The sequence below is a fragment of the Panthera uncia genome, chromosome B1 (assembly GCF_023721935.1).
Source record: "Panthera uncia isolate 11264 chromosome B1, Puncia_PCG_1.0, whole genome shotgun sequence".
Classification (NCBI taxonomy): Eukaryota; Metazoa; Chordata; class Mammalia; order Carnivora; family Felidae; genus Panthera; species Panthera uncia.
Window position 1 is genome coordinate 11,035,165 of NC_064811.1, and position 24,628 is coordinate 11,059,792.

The 24,628-nt window shown below is 40.2% G+C and overlaps 1 protein-coding gene across 2 annotated transcripts in view; it reads left to right on the forward strand.

Annotated features, from left to right (window-relative positions):
- The window catches only part of C1QTNF7 (C1q and TNF related 7), a 76,845-nt gene that overhangs the window by 48,275 nt on the left and 3,942 nt on the right, over positions 1-24,628 (forward strand). The window contains exon 2 of one of the 2 annotated variants that reach the window (XM_049630333.1): positions 19,025-19,270. In XM_049630333.1, the coding sequence (XP_049486290.1) occupies positions 19,033-19,270 (238 nt within the window). In that variant the 5' untranslated portion in view covers positions 19,025-19,032. Of the gene's footprint in view, positions 1-17,698; positions 19,271-24,628 lie in introns of those variants that run through there. The other variant, XM_049630332.1, reaches the window with a different exon arrangement.

The window sequence follows — 24,628 nt, forward strand, 5'->3', positions numbered from 1 at the left end:
GCTATTGTATTATTATCACCACCATCATCACTCTTTTTCTGCCTAGATAATGTCACACAGAGACTCTCAACGGCCTCAGGATAGAGAGGCTTCATCAGTAAATGGCCATGTTGCCTCTGGCCTCCCTGCAACCAACATGGGCCTTTGGATGCTTTTCAGGTGCAAACAAAGTGGACACAGAGAACAGAGGACAGATAGTTCATCAAAGAACACAGCCCAAGCTGCAAGAGTCAGAGCAGTGGGGCTAATGCCAGCAATATTAACAAATGTCCATTGTTTGGGTTCACTTTTGTAGCACCCAAGAGCTTGGACGTGAAGGCACAAAACTACAAGGCCAGAGAGAGCAGGTCAGAGACTGTTGCAAGAGTCAGGGGAGAGACAGGGAACAGGAGAGCTACTCACATGGCTGTTGAAACATACTGGTCAGTGGTTACCTCCAGAAGCCAATCAGCATTGAATACTCTGACATCTAATTAGCATTAGTCATTAACCCATCAGTATATGCTGCACCTCTACATTCTAGCCCTTGGCTGCATGGGGATAGTGCAGAGATGAGTAAGACAGGGCTCTTGCCCCATATGAGCACATTATAAGGTGTGTATTCTTATACCTGAGTCTGTATCAGTCATAACTCATGTACAGAAGCCTGAATTCCCCTCGGAGATTGCAAACCCGTTAAAAGGAGGCATTGGCTTCTCACATTTACTGGGGTCCCTCTTCCCTTCCAGAACTCCAGACAAATTGAGAAATAAAGCAAAAGATGATGGGTATCCACATTGTGGAAATTAGTGAAGATTAACCAGATGAGAGCAAGGAAAGACTATGTACTCTGAACTTGCTATAGCAAGGGAGTCGGCCACGATCACTTGCTTTTTGGCAGAGATTCAAAGAAAGGCAGAGGGGCAGGAAAGCTTTCTAGTAGAAAAAAATGGGAGGCTTCAGGCATTGCCTGACTGGAGGCTGTCGGTGTAGGGAACAGGAGGGTTTTGGAGTCCAGCTCTGCCCCTTACCAGCAAGGCTAGTGAGCCATGGCCATCGCCACGGCTGCAAAGACAATCTTCCCTTAACCTCGGTCCCCTTGTCCACCATGAGGAAGTCCAAGCAGCTACCTCACTGGCTCGTGGTAAAGAATAAACAAGAAGTAAATGTAAAGTGCTTAGGACAGTGCCTCACCACGATAAACACTTGATGAATGGTAACTATTTTTTTATTTTTCATCATTCAAAGATGCGGCATCTCAGAAACAACCTTAAGTGTCCATCAATGGACGAATGGATAGAGAAAATGTGGTATGTATATACAATGGAAAATTATTCAGCCATAAAAAAGAAGGAAATCCTGCCCTTTGCCACAACATGGATGGGCATGATGTCAAGTGAAATAAGTCAGACGGAGAGAGACAAGTGCCGTATGATCTCACTTACATGTGGAATCTAAAATCAAAAACAAAACCTGGGGCACCCAGTGGCTCAGTTGGTGGAGCTGGACTTCGGCTCAGGTCATGATCTTGCTGTTGGTGAGTTCGAGCCCTACATCAGGCTCTGTGCTGTCAGCCTATCCGCGCAGAGCCCGCTTTGGATCTTCTGTCCCCTCTCGCTGCCCCTCCCTCACTTCTGCTCTTCCAAAATTAAATAAATATTTAAAAAAAAAAAAAAAACAACAACTCCTACTATAGACATCAGATTGGTGGTTTCCCAGGCTGGGAGTAGGGTTGGGTGGGTGGCATGGGTGTAGGAGGCCGAGGGGTGCAAACTTTCAGTTATAAAATAAATAAGTCCCAGGGGTGTCACGTACAGCATGGTGACTAGAGCGCACACTGTCTCGCAGACCTGAAAGTTGCGAAGAGAATAAATCTTTTAGTTCTCAGCACGCGAAAAAAATCATTTGTAACTAAGGGTGGTAAGGGATGCCAACTAGACTGTGTGACCACTTCCCAATATGTACATCTACTGAATCACTACACTGTGCACCTGAAACTAACATAATGTCATACGTGGACCATATCTCGATGTTGTTTTTAAAAAGAACACACACACACATACACACACACAAAGATACAGCGTCTCTCACATGCCTGATAGGTCTCAAGAAAGTGTGCAAATTGAAGTCCGCCTAGCCCAGAGGCATAGAGGTAGTGAAGCAAACACACTGAGATGGGCTGTCCACCTGGAGGTCATGCCCAAGTTCCCCCCTGGCCCCTCTGGTCTTACTGCCCCACGGTGGGGATGGAAGCCACTGTGCCCAGCCTTGCAGAGACCTGCTCCAGGGCAGACGCACCCCATTCTACGCCGGTCGGTTGACTCTTAAGTCTCCAAAGCAACTCATCACCCCGTTGGCCTTCACATTCCAACATTCTTAGATTACCTTTTAAAAACAGCACCGGCTCTCTAGTGTCTCTTCAACAATCTCAGGACGGTTTGACAGGTTGTGTTAGTGACAGCCAAACACTGGAGCACCCAGCACCAGCACCACTCATCCTGGACGTGCCGTGTGTGGTCTTCCGTCCCAGAGTTCCCCACCCCCCAACCATCATAGGGTCAGGCCTTCCATGAACCCGCCTCTTCTTGGAATTTTTGTAACAAGTCATGGGAGAGCTTCCCGTGCACTTTGAAAACTTCGCTGAAGAAGCTTGACAGCCCCATAAAATTATATTTCAGAACTTCAGGGCACAATATGGCAGTCTGTGAGTAAAGTGCTTTCCAGACATTTTTGACTTATCTAAAGTATGCTCGTTTTTTGCTTAAAGAGGCCTCAAGGGATGATGGAGCTGCAGGGTGTCAATCGCTCTGTCACTTATTATCCAAGATGATAAAAATTGCTAGGTTTTCTGAACTAGTTATGGAATAAATGATATGATGGGTGGAGTTTGCTTCACAACACACAAAATGCAGGGAATGGGGGAGAGGGGGAAGGGACCTTAAGTGAACGGGGGCACGGGGGACACAATATCATTCCCCTTGCGTAACTTGCTGCCAGATGCTGGGTGCAGGGGACCTCATTGTATATGAAATTTTCTGCAATTTTTAAACATTTTCTTATGATTTACAATACAAGAAGCGATATTTTGAACATAAGGGGGGATCAAGTATTATAGCCTGGGATAGTACTGTTTGTTAATTCTCAATTTATCCACAAAGACAGATATTTATATATATAAAGAATTTTGCAGTGTCTCCTCCATGTGAAGTCAGGAATGAGGGCTTGATGACAGGCCATGCTGTGTGAGGAGTGACTCCTGGAAGTGATACAGGAATGCAAGTTCTAACATCGTGTGTTATTGTGACCTTTGGGCAAGTCACTTCTCCCTGCATCTGTTTTCTGGTCTATAAAATGGGAAAATCAGGCTGTTGCCCTCTGGGGGTTCTTCCTTCCCTGATGGCATGAAATTCTTGCTGGAATGTGAGCTCCGTGCACATCAGGATGCTGTCTTCCTCTTTCAACTCCTATCCCCCAGGGGCCAGGGACACCACCTGGCACACAGAAGGAGTCAATAACATTTGTTCGTTCAATGAGTGAGTGAAGTGCCTTATTTTTAAACATGCAAACTACTTTTCTCACAAGAGCACACTTCTTTCCCTACAGCGAAAGCAGAATGAGTTCATAAATCACACTGAACTGGCAGCTGGGTGGCTCAGTCGGTTGAGCATCTGACTTGATTTCGGCTCAGGCCATGATCTTACAGTTTGTGAGTTCAAGCCCTGCATCAGGCTCTGTGCTGACAATGTGGAGCCTGCTTGGGATTCTCTCTCTCTCTCTCTCTCTCTCTCTCTCTCTCTCTCAATAAATAAATAAATAAGCTTTAAAAAAAGAAAAGAAAGAAAGAAACTACACTGAGTCTTTATGGCTTGTTGAACTCACCTTGAAAAGCCCAGAAAGTGCCAATAGGCATCTCCTTAATGTATACCATCCCCATTGTTCTAACCTATCAGGGCTAAAGGAAAGTTGACAGCCTGACCCAGAAAACCTTGCCCATAGTCCTTCAAGGGTTCCTACCACTCCCCAGGACAAAGCCCAGAACCTTCCATGGGCAGCAGAGCCTTCTAGGCTCATGCTCTCCTTTGTTCTTTCTCAATGGCCTTCTTCTACCCCAGGACCTTTGCACATGGCAACCCCTGCACATGGAAGTGTTTTCTCACCCCTCTTCCTGGCTATTGTCTGCTCCTGTTTCATATTTCAGGTCAGATGCCCTCCCTGATCCATACTCTCGGCTATGTCTCCTGCTAAACACACCCGTAACACCCTTCACCTTTCCTTCAGAATGGTTTCCAGAGTTTACTGAACTTATCAAATTACCTCATCTGTCCTTAATATGATATAATTCCAAAACAACTTCATACTTCTCCCATCACTTCTTCCAATCAAATGTGTTTGGATCTTTCTTCCCCGTCCTTTCATGTCACTGCAGGCAAATTCATTAACTTTCTGGTCACTTTCAGTTACATGACCCAGTTTCATTATTTAATTGTGACTCATTTTCAGATATTAAAAAGACCAATCTAAAGAATAACTTTCATCTCACATCCAAAACACAGTTTGTTCCCTTTCTGTGCCTTCAGTTCAGGATATACTACGGGTTTTCCGCTTTTCCTCCATCTCCTACCCCTACTTCTGCTTCACACATGCCTAGAATCAGACCACAGGGTAAGAGAATTAGAAAAACATGATAAAAGTATTTTGAGATATCACCTCATGCCAGTCAGTCTGCCTAAAATGAACAAATAGGAAACTATAGATGCTGGCAGGGATGTGGAGAAATGGGAACGCTGTTGCACTGTTGGTGGGAATGCAAACTGGTGCAGCCGTTCTGTAAAACAGTGTGGAGGTTCCTCAAAAAATTAAAAATAGATCTCCCCCATGACCCAGCAATAGCACTGCTAAGAATTTACCCAAGGGATACAGGAGTGCTGATGCATAGGGGCACTTGTACTCCAATGTTTATAGCAGCACTTTCAACAATAGCCAAACTATGGAAAGAGCCTAAATGTCCATCAGCTGATGAATGGATAAAGAAATTGTGGTTTATATTCACAAAAGAATACTACTTGGCAATGAGAAAGAATGAAGTATGGCCTTTTGTAGCAACATGGATGGAACTGGAGAGTGTTATGCTAAGTGAAATAAGTCATATAGAGAAAGACAGATACCATATGTTTTCACTCTTATGTGGATCCTGAGAAACTTAACAGAAGACCATGGGGAGGGGAAGGGAAAAAAAAGTTAGAGAAGCGGGGAACCAAAGCATAAGAGACTCTTAAAAACTGAGAACAAACTGAGGGTTGATGGGGGGTGGGAGGGAGAGGAGGGTGGGTGATGGGTATTGAGCAGGGCACTTGTTGGGATGAGCACTGGGTGTTGTGTAGAAACCAATTTGACAATAAATTTCATATTTAAAAAAAAAACAAAGTATTTTTACTCAATACGTGCTATTTGCATGGTTCTCTCCTCGCACACATGGCTGTACCCCAAGTCTTCAAATGCCAGCTCTCTCTAGTTGAACATATTCCCAGGGCCGGTAGAAGCTTTCTGAAAGACCTCCATAGTATAGAGTTCCCTGAATGGATGAATCACTCCTTGGTTGGTATTTTGCATTGCCCTGCGCCAGCCTCAGGTTCTGTATGTAGCTGCTGGCTTCTTACTGGCTTCCTCACCCTAGGAGGACTCTATCCTGGCTTAAGGTCCCATCTAATGGCCAACCCCACCTGCATCTCAGCACCATCTGCCTCTTGAGAAGGCAAGGAGAGGCTCTTTGCCTCTCCAATGGCTACCCCTCTACTGGCTCTCTTCTCTGATGGCCTTCTGCCTTTACAGAACTAGAATTCTCTGGTTTCTATGATCACATAAGACATCAAGCTCTAGGGGTGGGCCAAGCTCCCCCACAACTTGTTTATCACATGTCTCTGATCCCACGAAAGCTGCAAAGCTTTCAGTTTCACAGTTTAGCTAAACATCCAACTGGAGAATAAACAGCTTCTTTCTTGCAGGCACCTTTCACATTATCAGTGATCCTTTGGGATCCTCGCCACTTGGTTGGAAAGTTGGTGTCACTCTTCTCTTACCTCCCTTATCGGAATGGAGGGGAGAGCTCCTCAGCACTTCCTTATCAGCTATTATCTCCCTACCTTGAAGCCTCTCTTCAACCATTAATCATTTTTGAACTTCTAGTTTTCTCTTATGTGCACTGAAAGTGGATGCTGGTCCAGCTATTTTTGGCAAGTCTTAAGTGGATGTGTGGGAACCGATTGCCCATTTATTCCCTACTTTGGGTCCTCATCTGAAACTCCAAGATGATAAGTCATCTTGTTAAACATAGTTCTGTGAGTATTTGATGAATGTCTGTCTTTTCCAGTAGACTTTTCCTCTATAAGGGCTCTGTGTTTACTCTCCCTTGAATACCAAGACCAAGCATTCAATGTCTAGCATATAGTAACAGCTCAATAAATATGTGATGAGGTAATCAGGGGCACCTGGGTGGCTCAGTCGGTTGAGCGTCCGACCTCAGCTCAGGTCATGATCTCACTGTTTGTGAGTTTGAGCTCTGTGTTGGGCTCTGTGCTGACAGCTCAGAGCCTGGAGCCTGCTTCGGATTCTGTGCCTCCCTCTCTCTCTGCCCCTCCCTCACTCATTCTGTGTCTCTCTTTCTGCCTCTCAAAAATAAACGTTTTAAAAAAAATTTTAAATAAATATGTGATGAGGTAATGAATAGAAAAACAATATGAAAGAGGGAGAAGACCAGATTTGTATCATTAAAACACCCTGGTTTAGAAGAACTAACAGACAGAGCATCATTCGAACAATAGAAGATCAGGCAAAGATTCCCAAAACCTGGCTATCCATCAGAATTACTCATGGAGCTGTTGAAAAATATAGATGCTTAGATCTGATCTGCTGGTATGCTGATTCAATAGATCTCATTGAGAATCCATGAGCTAAGATGCATAAGAGAGATCTAAATAATGTGCCAGGAGAGCTCCCGGGAAGGAGAAGCTGTACCTGATGGGGAGAATCAGGGAAACTTTCTGGACAAAGCAATGCATAAGGATGAAAAATGTGAGCAGGTGAAGAAAGAGGCATGGGGAAGACATGGTTATCAGGAACTTGTAAGCCAGAGAAGATGAAGTAAGCAAGGCACTGTGACTAGAAAGAGATTAGATTCTGGACAGAATCTAGTGCTTTGGGGAGGAGGAGTCAGATGGGCATTCCACCTGACTGAAAGCTCTTTGGATGCAGAAACCTGACCTAAAGTTAGCAACACCCAGGGAGGTATATGGTGTAATGTGGTTGGGTGAGCCAACTGTGGATTAGACTGCCTACATTCTTCATCTATAAAAGGAGGAGGATGAAATTATTCACCTCAAGAGGTTATCATGAAGATTAAAAGAAGTATTGATGTAATGTCTTAGTCTGTAAGTGCTCGTTATATATCAGCTAGAACTTTTTTTTTAATAATTCTAGTACCTAACAAAATAGCCAGTTCTGCAAATATCTTCCCAACGTTGCATTTAGTCAAGGTCAGGTTGGTGGCTTGAAATAAGCCATGATGGGAAGTTTGTTTGGCTGTTGTTGTTGTTGTTGTTGTTGTTGTTGTTGTTTTAAATCATTAATCATCAAGGAAATGCAAATCAAAACCATAATGAGATACCACCTTGTATCTGTCAGAATGGCTAACATCAAAAAGACAGGAAGTAACCAGTGTTGGCAAGGATTTGGAGAAAAAGGAACGCTCGTTCGTTGTTGGTAAAAATGTGAATTGGTTCAGCCACTGTGGAAAACAGTATGGAGGTTCTTAAAAAAATTAAAAATACCACATGATCCCATCATTCCACCACTGGGTATCTAGCCAAAGAATATGAAAATGCTAATTCAGAAAAATATATGCACCCTCACCGTGGGAGTGTTTATACACCGAGGAAATTGGCAAAACTACAAACTTGAACCCTTTCTTTGAGATCTGAACCAACGCATTGTTAGATGCTCTGTGGATATTGATTGGATTGATCTAGATTGAACAGACTTCAGTTGAAAAGTGAGTCAAGGATACAGGAAAACAAAAGCACAAGCTGAGAGGAAAAACTTCTCTGTATAGGCAAGGCAGAGGAAGACCTTGGCCTTGGAATGACTGACAGGAAAAAACAGAATATGATTTTTTTACTCTAAGCTAATGAAATAAGCTTCAGCATATTATTTTACCCATCACTTTCACCATTGTCTCTAAAATAAGCATCAGAAAAGCTGAGTGAAATAGTCACTAACAAGCTGTAGCCCCATCAGAGCTCTGAATGCTCTAGGAGAAAATTTCAAAGGCTAGTTCTCTCTGGAAAGAAGATGTCCGAGAAGATACAGTTAATAAGGAGTTATCTGAGATAAAAAATAATTTTAAAAATCTAATATTGCAAAACAGAAAAATGCATGATACCTCAATAATACAAGAAACTTTATCATCAAATATTAAAGAGAAATTAAGGAAGTTGCAAATGACACAGGAAAGAGAATATAAATGCCCGAAAATTGTATCAACACTTGGCCAAGGGAAGGCAGTAACACAAAAATACATCTGTCTGTTTTGGAAGTCAACAAACCACTTCTAAGTTCTTTAATAGAGATTGTGCTATTTCACAGAATGAGTGAGAAAAGTCTTTTAAGAAGTCATTACTTTATATAAATAAATTAACACATCAAACGGCTAAAACACCTGAAATTAAGCTTGTAAGGACTGATATTCTATTTCAGCCTCTTACAACACTTCAGTGTCAGAAGTGGGGAGATTCCTTCAAGTCAGATAGTCAAGGCCATCTTACACATAAAAGTGTTATGGTGTGACATTATATTGGTACTGAGCTAATGGAAGCATTTAGCCCCAGGGACCTGCTTTGCCTGTTCAAGTTCAATACAGTCATGCGGTTTTTCAATACTGTCATACGGTTTTATTTCAATGAATTGCTAGGATCCCATTTACTTTTATTAGCACATGGACTACTCAAGACCTAAATACTCCCCTCCATGAACAACCCAAGAATTCTAGGGGCTTGCTTGCTTCAAAAGTGGTCATCCCAACTTCCAACCTACTTCCAAGGAAGATGTACAAAACAAAACCTTTAATTGTCCGCCCCATCCCCCCACCGTTGATTTAGCTGTCACCAATTCATGACATTGTTGAACCCTAGTCACGCACATTCCAGCAGATGCTTGTCCATTTGTGGGAGATACTGTTGCTGACCCCAATAGTACCCCCTTCCTAAGTTTCAGTGTAATGATCCTTTTAATTCACCACTATGTGTTTAACCACTATCCCCCAAATGATACCTGCTCTGACAGAATGACTGAAAGCAGACCAATTCGCAGCCTCATTCATACACTGTACCAAAGCCGCCACCCCAAAATCCTTTAGACCTTTTGGCCCAGATTCCCACTTACCTCCTGGTCAATTCCATTCTGTAATCCACCGTGTCCTTTCTTGGGGTGTCCTTTCTGGATGACAGGATTTGGACCAGGCCAACCCTGTAGTCCATGACTAACTTCCCTGAAGTTGCATCATGGAGAGGAATTGGACCCTTGGTTCTTTCCTTCCAGAAGATCATGGATGCTTTAAGCAAATAATCTCAACACCTCTCCAGCCAAAAATTCCTAAGAGGAAAAAGCCTTCATCGAGCTACTATCAAGTACCTCCTTGTATGCACAGCACTAAAAGAGTCACTTGAGTGACTTCTCTCAGTAACTGTCTCCTTAACTGTACTTGTATCTCTACCCATATGTATAGAAGTGGCATTTTTTACAAATTCCATCTCATCAGCCACAACACATTGTTAGGGGATATTAAGAACTGTGAGAAAGCTTAGAAATAATGAAGGATGCCATTTTATTTTGAGGAAGAGAAGACAAACCCAGGGACTCCATCTGATTAAGACCATACTCGATAAAATGATGGTAATCAGGGAAGGAAGGGGATAAAATCTGATGGTGTTAAGGGTACTAACTTGTAACGAGTGGTTAATAAACCTTAGAGCTCTAAGGCACAATTTGATGAATATAGATAATATTATTGTACTATAATTATATAATTTGATAACAACCACATTACAATATTTAAGTATACCAAAGAACACCATACACCTTAAACTTACACAATGCTGTATGTAAAATTGACCAATTTTTAAAAACCCTACTCTAACTAGGCAGAAAATAACTGTCTCACTTCTGTGCCCAAGGCATGGTTTTTACTACCCTATGATAGCATTCATATTTTGGACAGCCAACAAATCCAAAAGACCATTTTCCTCCAGATGGGAGGGTGGACAGCTAGGGTAAAATGAAGATCATCAAGATGGGGATCCCATCCATCTTCTTGGTCAAACTTAGCATCAGTGTTCACTTCGATAACTTTGAAAATACTTCTTCCAATTAGCGTTCTCAATGGCTTGAGAGGAATGGTGGGGAAAGCAGGATAAAAACAAGATTTTTCAGACACTGAATTTCCATAAATGACATCATGAATTATATATTGCTGTTGCTAAGGAGATGTAAGAAGTATGTATCAGAAGGAAACAAAGAAACTGATTACACCAAAGATGAGCAGTCACAGGCTTTGGAGAACCATTCTGCTTTTTGAGTTGTTATGATCAATTCTCTATAGTAACAAAGACATATCAGTCTTCTAAAAATACCCAATCATTTATCCATTCAGCAGAAAACAAAGAAAAGATCAGTGCAGTACTCATAACCCTCTTCCATTTCGGAGCACATAGGATGCGGGGCCCTTTTCCTGCCATGTTGACCAAGAATATTTACCACCTCTCCCTGTTTAGTCCACGAGACACCACCCAATTTCCAGAATTTGAAGATTCTACCTTGAAAATTCTCAACTAGGAAATGACTCTCTTCTCTAAGTTAACAACTAATTTCCAGTCAGTGAGTAATTTTTTTCCTGAAACTTCCACTCAGTGGAAAACAAATTAAGAGGGAAAAACTTAAGTAAACAAATCTGCAAAAGAGGCCACGACATACAGAGGTGGAGACACCTCTAAACTCACCAGTCAAAGAAAGCAGGAGCTTCAGGTTTATCTCAAACAAAACCGTAATTTTGACCAGCCCCTGATTGAGCCTCACCCCATGAATGACTTCCAGGACCTCTGGCTTTTTGGGACTAAAGGAGAAAATTATTTTTAGCACAACTATTTGGAAACCTCTGAGAACTTGGATCTCTTTTTCTGTCTGGTACCAAAGCAAGTTTTTCGCTGAAGCTCTCATGAAAGATCCTCAGTCTCTTGTGGATTTAGAATCCTGGAGCAAGCCACCAACCCAGAGAAAGGTATGGTGTTTCTTTTTTTTTTTTTTTTTAGAACTTTGGCAAATGTAGATGCAGTGGCCCATTTCATGATGGTAGCTTTGGAGTTTATTAAACAGACAGCTCTGTAAGAAAAATCCATGAAACTGAAGACCTGAGTTCAAATCTCTGGTCTGACAGTAGTTTTGTGGCCATAGACAAGTTACCTGACTTCTTGAGACATCAGTTCCCTGTCCAATCGACCACAGGGGGTCCTTTGGAAAGATGATACGGACTTAACGTTGCTCTGTAGGCTACAAAATCTTTGCCAGCTCTCAGAATATTTTACTCTTATGCCGTCATAGCACTTTACATAAAGCAGTCGAAGCTTTATCAGTCATGAGCTGTTGATATAACTAAATGTTGAGGAATACATGCTTTCTTCATTCAGCCTTCACTGAGCCTCTCCAGTCTTGGTCCTAAATGTTAGCGATACAGAGTTTATATTTCGGTGGAGAAAAAGCAAGGAGATAGACAGTCCTAACACAGCGTAGTTGTGAGGTGCTGCACGCCGCATAGTGACAGGAGAAGGGAAGGTTTTCCATGGCTAACAGGAGAGGCACTTCTGAGGAGGAAAACTGGAGCCCCAAAGACAGAGATGAGGAACCAACATAACAGAAGCTTCTGGTATATGAACATCTAAGTTCTCTACCCTGTCTTGCTCACTCCTAGGGTCACTCCTAGGGCAGCTAGGGAAGGATAAAACCTACTATTGTGAAATGTCTTCCTCTGGGGGCCAAGGATATGTCACGTTTTGGCCACGCCTGGTTACCTATCTTTTCCCTAATGATTTCCAGGCAAAATACATTCTCGAGTCAAACTAGTAATCGAGTCAGCCCTTTGTCATGAAGTGATGTGACAGTTTCCCTCCCATGATGTGGGGGAAAACTCGAGTGTTTGGAGACAGGAAGAGCTCAGTTCAAATCCTGCCTGTGCCATTTTTATGGCTGTGTGGACCTGGACCCTCAGAGTCTCAATTATCTTGTTTGTAAAATCGAGATAATATCACCTACTGTATACGAGTGGTTTAGGGATGAAGTAAATGCTGTTTTAAAACACCCAGCACAGGGGGCCTGGGTGGCTCGGTTGATCAAGTGTCTGACTCTTGATTTTGGCTCGAGTCATGATCTCACAGTTCATGAGCTCAAGCCCCACGTCAGGCTTTGCACTAATGGCATGGAGCCTGCTTGGGATTCTCTCTCTCCTTTCTCTCTGCCCCTCTCCTCTTCATGCTCTCTTTCTCTCTCTCTCTCAAAATTAAAAAAAAAAAAAACAAAAACATAAATAAATAAATAAATAAATAAATAAAGCACAGTAATAAAAATGCTAGTATGTTCCCTGCATTCCAACTCATCTGGGTTTTTTTTTTTTTCACTTAGTATTTTTTCTGTTATGGCAAAATATACGTAACATAAAACTTACAATTTTTAAGTATACAGCTCTGTGGCAGCAAGGATACTTACACTGTTGTACAACAATCACACCATCATCTATCTCCAGAACTTTTTGAGACTTTGAACTCATTAAATATTAACCCCCACCCCACTCTCCAGCTGCTGGCAAGCACCATTTGACCTTCCATGTCTCCAATTTTGACTATTCCAGATACATCATGTAGGTAAAATCATGCAATGTTTGTCCTTTTGTGACTGGCTTATTTCACTTAACAAAGTTTTCAAGATTCCTCCATGTTGTTGAATGGGTCAAAATTCCCTTTTAATGGTCAAATAAGATTCCATTGTATGTAGGTACTATACTGTGTCTATCCATTCATCCGCTAATTCACCTTTTTGCTGTTATGAATAATGCTATGATGAGAATGGGTGTGCAAATATCTGAGTCTCTGCTTTCAGTGCCTTTACGTATATACCCAGAAGTGGAATTGCTGGATCATATGATAATTCTAGGTTAAGTTTTTTGAGGAATTAACTTACCGTTTTGCACAGCTGTTGTGCCATTTTACATTCTACCGAGTATGTTTTTTCCAGGTTTACTGAGATATAATTGACATATAACATTGTGTAAGTTTAAGGTATGCAATGTAAAAGTTTGATACATATATGTATTGTGAAATGATTATGGCAATAAGTTAGTTAACACATCCATCACCATACATAATTATTATTTTTCGTGTGCACTAAGAACACGCAGTAACATCTCTTCTCTTAGCGACTTTCAAGCATGCAAGAGAGTATTATTAATTACAGACACCATGCTGCACATTAGATCCCCAAAACTTATTCAGCTTGTAACTGAAAGTTTGTATTTTTTGACCACCATCTCCCCATTTTCCCCACCCTCCAGCCCTGGGCAACCACCATTCCACTCTCTGTTTCTATGAGTTCAGTGTTTTAGATTCCACATATAAGTTAGATCGTACAGTGTTTGTCTTTCTCTGACTTCTTTCACCTAGTATATTGCTTTCAAAGTTCATCCGTTATGTCACAAGTGACAGGATTTCCTTCTCTTTATGGCTGAATAATATTTCATTGTATATATACCACATTTTCTTTATCATTCATTTGCCAGTGGATATTTAGGTTGCTTCCATGTCTGGATTATTGTGAATAATGCTGCAATGAACGTGGGAATATAGATAGCTCTTTGATATCCTATTTTCTTTTCTTTTGGATATATACGCAGGCGTGGGAGACCACTGCCAAGGATCTTTTTCTCTGTGTTCTCTTCTAGAGGTTTTCCAGTTTCAAGTCTTATATTTAAATCTTTAATCCATTTTTAGTTGATTTTTTGAGTGGTATAAACTAGTGATCCAATTTCATTCTTCTGCATACAAATATACAGCTGTCCAACACCATTTTGTTGAAGAGACTATTCTTTCCCCAGAAAGTATTCTTGGCTTCCTTTTCAAATATTAGTTGACTGTATATACATGGGTTTTTTTAATAAGTAAAAACATGCTATTTACAAAGAGATCTCAACCAGTGGACACATTTTCTAAAAGTTCAATTTTTGCAGAGATTTATTCAGTATTTCTCCAAGTACTTTCATGATGAGTTTAGCAAGAACAAAGGGTTCTATCACTAAAAATCTTAGAAAACACTACATGCTACATTCCTGCCTTACACATTCAAAACACATTTTTGACATAAAGAGTGTGAAATCTATAGTACCATAAAGTAAATATAAGTTTCAAAAACTGAAAACCTGTTACTTTATAATCCCTACAGAAAAATAGGATACATTAGCATCCCAAGACAGATCTGCACAAGATTAACAATATTTCCAGAGCTTTGATTTTCTCACTCCAAAGGAGCGTGATGTGGGAAAAAATACATTTTAGCACATATTCTACATAAATTTGCATATTCAATGTAATTCTTCAAAATACTTTGTATGAGGCATGACTGCAAATGTGGATGAGGTTTCTTTTTGTAGTTTTGAAAATGATCTAAAATTGGAGTATAGTATACATTGAGTTGTGTACTTTAAATTGGTCCAATTTATGGTGTGTAAATTAAATCTCAATAAATCTGTTAAAACATATTATAATGTTTATAAAACCATGACCCACATAGTGCAGTCCCAGCCAAAATAACCAAATCCACTGCAACCCAGTGGGACAGTGGGCAAAGGATAGATTATTCAATATAAGTTGCTGAAAATATACAGCTGGATCCCTACCTCACACTTTTTATCAGAAACATTCTAATGGGTCAAAGATTAAATGTGAACAAATGAAACAACAAAGAAACTGAAAGTGGGAGAATTTTTTTTTTAGTATCGTGGAGTGAGGAAGGCCCTTTAAATGGAATAAATTGAACTTCAAAAATGTTTTTATAATAAAAATTTTTTAAAATTCATGAACAAAATACAAAGGCAAACTGGGGGAAGCTATTTTCTGCTCATATCATAAACTATGTACACACACACACACACACACACACACACACACAAAGCGACTTATTGTACTGTTGCTTATACAAGAATGAAAATATCCCAAATATCCATCAGTAGGAGACAGGTTAAATGTAACACAACCATATAGTGGATATTCTATAGTCACTAAAAAAAAGGATGAGGCAACTCTACCTACTGATAACAGAAAATCTCTTAGGTACCTGAAAAAGCAAGATACAGAAAGTTGCATATTTTTTGCCAAAGTGGAGAAGAAGACACACAAGAAACTAGCAACAGTGATTGCCTCTAGAGAGGAGGACTGCATGTCTGGAAGACTGGGAGGAAGGGAGAGATTTACTTCTCATTGCATACCCTTTTTTAATTTTATAAATGTGCATGTTCTATCTGTACCAAAAAAAAAGGTAATTATTTAAAATATTTCTAAATACTTAGACTATGCAAAATTGAAACAACTGAAGTCTTTTGTTTGTATTTTTAAACACTGTGAGAGGGACCCACAGACCCCTTGAATATTTAAGTTCTTTTTTCTCTTTCCCTTATAATATTCTCATATTCCATTCTCCCATGTTTTTCATTTAGTTTTTCATAAAACACATACCTCACCCTGCCAAAAAAACCCAAAAAAACAAAACAAAAAAACTTCTCTGTCCACAGCGTGAGTTTTTTATGCCAAACACTGTTCTAGATGGTTGTAGAAATCAATGACTAAGACAAAGATCCCTGCTGTATGCCCTCATCCCTTACGTTCCATCAGATGGAGATATACCATATTTTTAAATCATAATAAAGGTAATAATCTAGTGAGTTAGAAGATGGTGGGTACAAAGAATAGAAAACAATAGAGCAGAAGGAGGGGGGTGGAGGTATGAGATGGCAGATGGCAGATGGCAATGTTAAATACAGTGTAAGAATTGGCTTCAGGGAGAGGTTGGCATTTGAGCAAAGACTCAAAGAGGGAGATGAGTGAGTGAGACATGTAGACAACTTGGGGAAGAGAAAGACAGAGGGAAGAGACAGCATGAAGGCCCTAAGGCAGAACATTCCTGGTGTCTTTGGGAGACACCAAGGCATCCTGAGAGACTAGAGCTGAAGAGAGGGAGAGAGAGTAGCGGAGGATGAAGTTAGGGAAGTAAGGAGGGTGGGTGCCCAATCCAGTAGACCCTTGAACCATGTACCATGAGACTTTTGGCTTTTAAGTAAAGTGAGGAAACATGGCAGGGTGATGCCACTGTAGTTTTCTATTATAACCCACACTCCTTTGTCATCCTGATAAACTGAGTCCCGAGACTCAAGTGGCCAGTTACCACCACTCTGTCATTATGTGTCAGGCAGCACAACACATTGTTCCTCGATTCTGATGAGGACTCTTAATGGATAATCATTTTGAGAGCCTTTCAAAACTTCTAATTGGGGATGCTTCCGGCATTTAGACTACCATACAGACAATATTCTAATGCATTTGTCAATGAAAGGCAAACCATTTGTTCAATGAATGCATCTGTTTCTTTTTTTTTTTTTTTTTTGGCTTTTTTTTTTTTTTTTTTTTTTTTTTTTTCAATATATGAAATTTATTGTAAAATTGGTTTCCATACAACATGAATGCATCTGTTTCAATTGTATTAAGTTTTTACCTCCTTTGAGCACCTTTTTGCCTGGCTATTAGAAATATTAATATCCTTTCTTCCAAGCACATGTTTAGAATTTCTGCTTTTTCTATTCACCATAACCTGGAGCCTTACCCCAAGCTTCTTTGTAGACTGATCCCTGACTATTGGCGTGTTTGTGTTTTCAGCTTCTCCATCGTAATGTCTGAGAAGCCACTTCCCACAGCGCCTTCTCTCCAAGTAATTTCAAGTTCATCTTAGAATCAAGTGCTGGTCTCAGCTATAGGTCTCATGCCATCCCATGTCTCTTTAAACATTTAAACATTTAAACTTTTATGAGTATCTCCTATGAACATGTTCTATTCTTTCAAATTCTTTCTCAAAGCCTCCTCTCATCCATTTTTTACACACAAAAAAGCTAGCAATTTCATCATCACAGTTTTGTTTTAAGTGTGGCAGAGGTATGGATAGAATGTTCTTTCATTTTCTATCATCTGGGACACCTTTGAAAAGGCTGGTATCTTTATCAGATCCACCGGGCTTTTCAGAAAGTGCCTTCATCCCAGTTGAGCAATGGAATCAGTAACGTTGAATTTGTGCTCTATTATAAGCAGACAGTGCACAGCAAAAATATTCTCCTGGATGTGGGGGAGGGAGAACGGTGGGGAGAGACACTGGTGACGTGGAGATTTGGTGAAGGATACAGGGCCTATATCTGGGTAAGTTGCTTCAGTTTCTCACTAATAAGATTTCTAGGAACAGACTTATTTTGAATCACATGTGCACGCTGTGTTTTTCTCAATTTGTCATTCCTATGCTCTGGCAAATTTCTAGGTCTAATTCCAAGATGTTGCAATTTCCCCATGGTATCATAAAACTGGTACAGCGTGCCTGGTTAATTTTCTGATGTGGCTGTAAGAAAGCAAGGAAGCCCCATCCGATTGCTTTTTTTACATTTCATGATTATTTCCTTTGGGCGGGTACATGCCAGGCATATACGTCAAGCGATGTTGAGATTTCTTATTAAAGCACAGGTCCAACTACCCCAAAACTATTCATTTGCACTGCCCTAAAACCACATGCATACATTCTCCCATCCAAGAAGCTGCTAATCCTAGGGACCATTTAGCCTAGAAAGTCAGGTGTCCCAGCCCATATGGCCCACCACTCAGTTTATATGCCAAACGTCATGCTAATAAACGATCCGTCATTCTCAGATCCTGTTTGTGGAGGGAAAAACCAAGTCCTATTAGAGCACAACTAAAGAGACCTGTTGTCTGCCTCCCTAGGCACATGTGACACCATGCATGGTTTAATTTCACTCAGCTCTTTAATTGAGCCCTGGTGCTAACAGCTTAATGGTTCACTAGGGCATTGTATTCTGCAGATTTTAAATTAAAGTTTGACCCCCCCCCCTCCTTAGGACATACACAGTACTCCAATTAACACTAATTGGTTTTACACATGATTATCAAGTGAAAAACATGGTTTTCCTGAAAATGCCACTTCTTTTCTCCTGCTTAAAAAAACCCACAAATTCTAAGAAAATGACCATGGATGCATGCCAAGACTAGATATAAGGATGCCTAGCATAGTGTTTATATTGGCAGAAAACTGGAAGGAAATATCTACAATGGAGAATTGTGTACACAAAGAATAGTACAGAAAATGCAACATTTTTTAATGTTAAGAATAATTTTTGACATGGGAGGATGTTCATGATGTATTGTAAAGGGAAAAAAAAGTTGGAGACATACAGGAGGGGCATAATATCATTTTCCTCCACAGCATAGACAGAAAGACCGGAAGGATGTCTGTATCAAAATGTAAAGAATAATTATCTCTAGTGGTGGGAATATTGTTGATGTTTACCTTATTCGTTTGCATTTCTAATTTTCTAAAAATAATGCATTATTTCTGCAAGAAGAAACCATCATTTTTCAAAGTCCATCATCGAGCCAACAGGAAAAAATGCAACAAGTGGCTTTATTTTGAATTTTTTTTAACCCTTCATCTCCACCAACCCTTGTGTGGGACACTGAGAACCCTCTATCAGTAATGTGTTAATAGTTTCCAATGGAATTACGAGAGGTAACTGAGGTTTTATACATGCGTGGAGAGGCGAGCGCTGAAGTACGCGGTTGCCAATGCCCGCCCTCATGTTCATTTGTGCCAAAACTACCACCTGAGAGGGTGGATTTATGTCCCTGTGTTTCTTTTCCAGAGCCAAAGATGTTTATCTTGCTCTATGTTACAAGTTTTGCCATTTGTGCCAGTGGACAGCCTCGGGGTAATCAGTTCAAAGGAGAGAGCTACTCCCCAAGATATATCTGTAGCATCCCTGGCTTACCTGGACCTCCGGGACCCCCTGGAGCGAATGGTTCCCCGGGGCCCCATGGTCGGATCGGCCTTCCAGGACGAGATGGTAGAGACGGCAGGAAAGGAGAGAAAGGTGAAAAGGGGGCTGCAGGTAATGAACGATGAAGTGCCATGAAACACCCCTCGTTCACCCACCCACCCTCCCCCGCCTTAAACCGCTTCCTTTCTCTGTTGCCTTTTCTAATGGGAATTGCTCCTGAAATCCCTTCTCTATTTCACCTTCCTCAATCATAACAATGTGTTGAGCCCTTACTGTGCTTTAGATACCGCTCTGAACTCTTTACCTACACCTTATTTGATGGCAATGACAACTCTTTTGGTTATCCCATTTTACAGATGAGAACACAGAGCAATAACGTGGTTAAATTAATTACTGAAGACGGAAGTTCACTGCTAGTGACCGGCAGAGCTGGACTCAAACACTGATGCCCGTGGCCACGGGGCTGTTATAGCTAGCAGGCAATGGCTGGATGTGCGGGGGCATGGATGGATAGACAGACAGATGGACAAGGAAGAGAAATGGACAGACGAAGCAGAGGCAGGAATTAGGAGCCAAAAGCACAGATGCCATCCTGACCTGTACTAAATATCCTGAGCAAAGCTGCATAAAGGACTTCTAGGTTTTATTTTTCACAGATGAAATGGCAATAGCACTGTTTAGCCCACCTTTCGTAGCTCATCTCTTTCCCTCCTGTCTTGTCCCAGCTAGAAAAGTACATTCATATCACCCTTAACAGCAACACAATTGCTCCCTACTACTTCAGGAATGTTTACTTTTTTCCCCCCCACAAATAAATTGGCCCAGGAAGATTGCCAGACTCTGCAATCCTTCAGAGTAAACCGAATTGAAATTCTAGAGAAGCTGGGTTAACTCTAAAAGAGGAAGCGATGTGGCATCAATCTTTAAAAACAAGTTTCCGAGTGTAAAGGCTAAGACAAAAGACAGGAAGAGAAAAGTCAATTAGTCTAAGAAACATGTCTCTATCTAGTCATTGCCCCTGATTTACTGGTGTTACGTGAAATAGCAGCATAATATACATGCAAGTTACTGGATAATAATTCATTTCTGAATTTGTCCTGCAGAAAATACTTGGAAAATCAGTAGCTACCGAATGTGTGAATATTGTTCAATATTAGATTAAAAACCTTTAGGTAAAGGTTCAACATCAGATAAAGAACCTTTAATTTGGAGCTTACATCTTAATCTATGGTGACACCTATGACTACAACTTACCGCTGTGTCATGATCACGAATAGCCTTGAAATCCTGTAATAATAACAGGACCGTCGCTACATACGACCAACCCTTTTAGTTTCTTTACTGTGTCTGGAAGCAATAATGTAGTGCTTCCACAAGCATGTATTGGAGTCAGTCTGATTGAGGCTTAGATCTCGGCTCCTTCAATTACTAACTTAGTATCCTTGGACCAATAACCTCTTGAAGCCTCAGTTTCCTCATTTGTAGGTTGGGAGTAGTAAGGGTGATTGTGACAGTTAATAATACAATAATACACGGAAAACACTCAGTAGGGTAACTGCCATCTGGTAAACACTCAGTAAATGTTAGTTCTTATTACATATCACACAGTGATCTGCAAACATGAGTCATAGCTAACTTGCTGAATATCCAAACTCATGTAATAAACTCGAAATGGGCGCTCAGTTTCATTAAGTAGTTCTGATATCATTTAAAAATACACATGTGGAGAGGTGCCTGGCTGGCTCACTTGGTGGAGCATGAGACTCTTGATCTCAGGGTTGTGAGTTTGAGCCCCACATTGGGTGTAAAGATTACTTAAAAAATAAAATCTTTAAAAATATAAGTATGTAGAGGGGCGCCTGGGTGGCTCAGTCAGTTGGGCATCCGACTTCGGCTCAGGTCATGATATCATGGTTCGTGAGTTCGAGCCCCGCGTCGGGCTCGGTGCTGGCCACTCAGAGCCTGGAGTCCGCTTCCGATTCTGTGTCTCCTTCTCTCTCTGCCCCTCCCCCACTTGTGCTCTGTCTCTCAAAAATAAATAAATGTAAAAAAACATTTTTTAAATATAAAAGTATGTGGATATGCATTCAGATTAAATTGAATTGTTCATAATTATTACAAGGTTAACCATATGAGGTCAGCTACACCTCCGTATTCATGGGTACACCCAAGCATTGTCCTTCAACAAGCTTCTTGTGTACCTGTTGTTATCCAGTATTATTCCAGACCAGTGTTTTTCAACCTCTATCCTAATGATATTTCAGGCCAAATAATTATTTACTGTGGGATGGATATCCTATGCATTAGAGGACATTTAGCAGCATCCGACTAGCTGCCAGTGGCACCCCCACCAAGTATGACAACAAAAATGTCTCCAGACATTGCCAACTATTCCTTGGTGGGCAGTGTAAAATTGTCCCTGGTTGATATTACTGTTCTAGACAAGAAGAACACAAACATGAATAAGACACTGCCTTGATAAACATTTGGGTGTGGAAGGCCAATATAGAAACATATAATTACAATATTCATCATCATCATCATCATCATTATCATAGCCATTTATTAAGAACTTACTACATCGGGAATTTTACATTTAATACTTAATGTTTATCATAAGCCTATTAGAAAACATTATAATCAGCAATAATTGTGTTACAATGGAAAAATTGAGATTTGGAAATAAAATGACTTTGCGAACCTGAGATTATTTAAATCCAATATGCACACATACACACATAAGGATTTAGAACGTCTAAGAAAGGTAGGAATGCCTTTGTGATCAATGAAGAAAAACACACCTTATTTACAAACAACAGTAACAGAGCCCTGGTGTTTTGGGGATAAGCTGTTAATGCATCTGAAACTGGGCACAACATGGCTAGTAGTCTTTGATTCTTCTTTCCCCTTTAATGACACCACAAATGTCTTCTCCTTCATGTGCCCTTGGTAAACATCCCCACCACATCCATCCCAATCAAGCACAAGCAGAATCAAGCATATTTTTACAAATACAGAGCTTATCATACTGAATTAGAAACTTTCTATTAAAAATATGTCTCCTTCACTGGTCTGTCATAATTACTGTTGTAGCAGAATAGTACCATTTAATTTAATCTGAATGCACATCCATATAAATATCTTCAGATAGCACTGGAATCACCTCATGAAACCAATCACTCTAGTTTCTTATATGGCTTTGGATATTCATGAACTTAGCTATGACCCATATTTGCAGATCACAGTGTAATATGTAGTAACAGCTAACTTGAGGGTGAAATAGGTGTCATTCATATCAATGTCCCACTCAGTCCCTAGCATAGTGCCTAGCATGTAGTAGATGATCAATCAATATTACACAGTTTAGATGTATGTATGCATGCACAAACAAACCCTGGGATGGATGGATGGATGGATGGGAGAAAAAAATAACACTGAAGAAGAAATCTTTGTAAGCCTATTTCATGGAGAACTAAGAAATCCTTTCTCTCCAAGTGTTAGTACCTAAACATAGACTAACCAGTACTCCATAATTCTCCCTCTACGTAATCATATGTCTAACTAAATAGGAAGAGGGAGACTGATTTATCCCTTCTTTCCATTATTCATTAATTGGCCATTAGCACAGGTGAAAACCCTTCATGCAAATAGGAAGAATTACTTCAAGTTACTACAGCTCATCTCTGATTTTCTAATTCAATAACTATAGAAACCCAAACACTGAGATGGTAAAGATCTTTCCATGGCTAGCATTGTAAAATTGCATTTGTGGTTTTGTCTCAAAGAATTTTCAATAGGATGAGGCCTTAAGCAACCTAGTCCAACACCTTCATTTCAAGGACTGAGAAACAAGTCAGAGAGATGAAGCCCCTTCTTCAAATTCACATAATGAATCCATGGATGAACTAAAGTTTGCCGGTCTGCTGAGCCACTGTTGACTGCTTTTTTCACTAGGTTTGGAGTGGATTTAAATCCAGTTCTTCGTATTGAAGCATTTGAAACACAGACAAGTGACTTGCCCAAAGTCATAGAGACAGGAGGATTGGAGTACATAATGAAATTTAATAGTCAAAATTGTTGCTGATGCCAAAAAGTTTTTCTATTATACATCCAAGGTCACTCATGACCTTCATCCATGAAGACAGCAAAAGTTAAGCTCCTATTGAAGATAAAAATAACAATTTAGAATTTGTGGTCCTTGATTCAAAAGTAAATTTAACATAAAATTGTATTCATGTTTTATTTCTACCAGAAAGAAGCAAACATTGAAAGATCACACTATTATGGCCTCATTTCAAGAAATCAATACCAGAGTATATTCTGGCCGGGACCAGGGGAATTTCAACTTCACAACAAAAGCCATCCAGAGCTTTAGGACAGTTCTGTGATCAGTAACGATACCGATCCCAGTCACCAAAAAAAGGGGTTTCGTTCATTATTAAAATCTTTGGTGCATCATAAATTGTTAAACAACCTCTTTCCAAAACTATTAAAACAAAATACTGGATGTTTTAAGAGTAAAGCATTCATTCTAAAATTTTCATTATCCAGAACATTTCGTGCCTAAATTTGCCAAACTGAAAATTAATTAAACTCATATACTGGTGTGCATGTAATTTTCAAATAAAAGGTACCAAAGCACTATCAAGATAAAAATGTTCAACTTAATAAAGTTCCTGAAAGCAAATACATAGTTAAGAGCGAAAGTACACAGTATATCCATAATATATTTTCCCTGACTACAAAAGTCCTTCATGAATTTCCTATAATTTGGATATTTTTGAGGGTGTATCATTATACAAGCACTATCTATGGAACGGATTTGACCATAAAAATTAAAGGACATTTTTATGCTATTAAGTCACTGTTATTATATATACGGTTTAAAAATTAAATAGATGTTGCTTATCCCTTTCAACCGACGATCACAAGTTCTCCGCATTTAGCCTTTGGTTGATCTGTAGATGTAAAGATTTGGACAAACAGAAAATATTTCACTGTGGTGATTTTGAATTTGTTGAAATCCTTTCACAGATATTATGTCTTTTCTATATATAAGGAGACCCAGAGAAATTAAGGGACTTGCCTAAAATGATACAACCATTTAGCTGCAGAGCCAAACAGAATTTAGGATTCTTGATTCCAGCCCCAAAGGTAAGAGGCACTTTGATGGAGGGGAAGCATCATTACACTAAGACTTGGATTCCAGTCCTAGCTTGCTACAGAAGCCAGTTTCTCCACCTCTCTGGGATTCGATTTTCTCCTCCAAAAAAGAGCTACTGCATAGCGGTGGCATCACTATTTTTCAGTTATTGTAGCATATTGAACCCTCACTATGTGGCAGGTGCTCTTTATACTCGAGCTGCTGCCCTGGGGAGATGCTCAGGCTCCAGAGTCAGGCAGGCATGAGTTCAGATCACAGATCCATCACGTACTAGCTTTGTTCCCTTGAGCAAACCAACTTCTCTG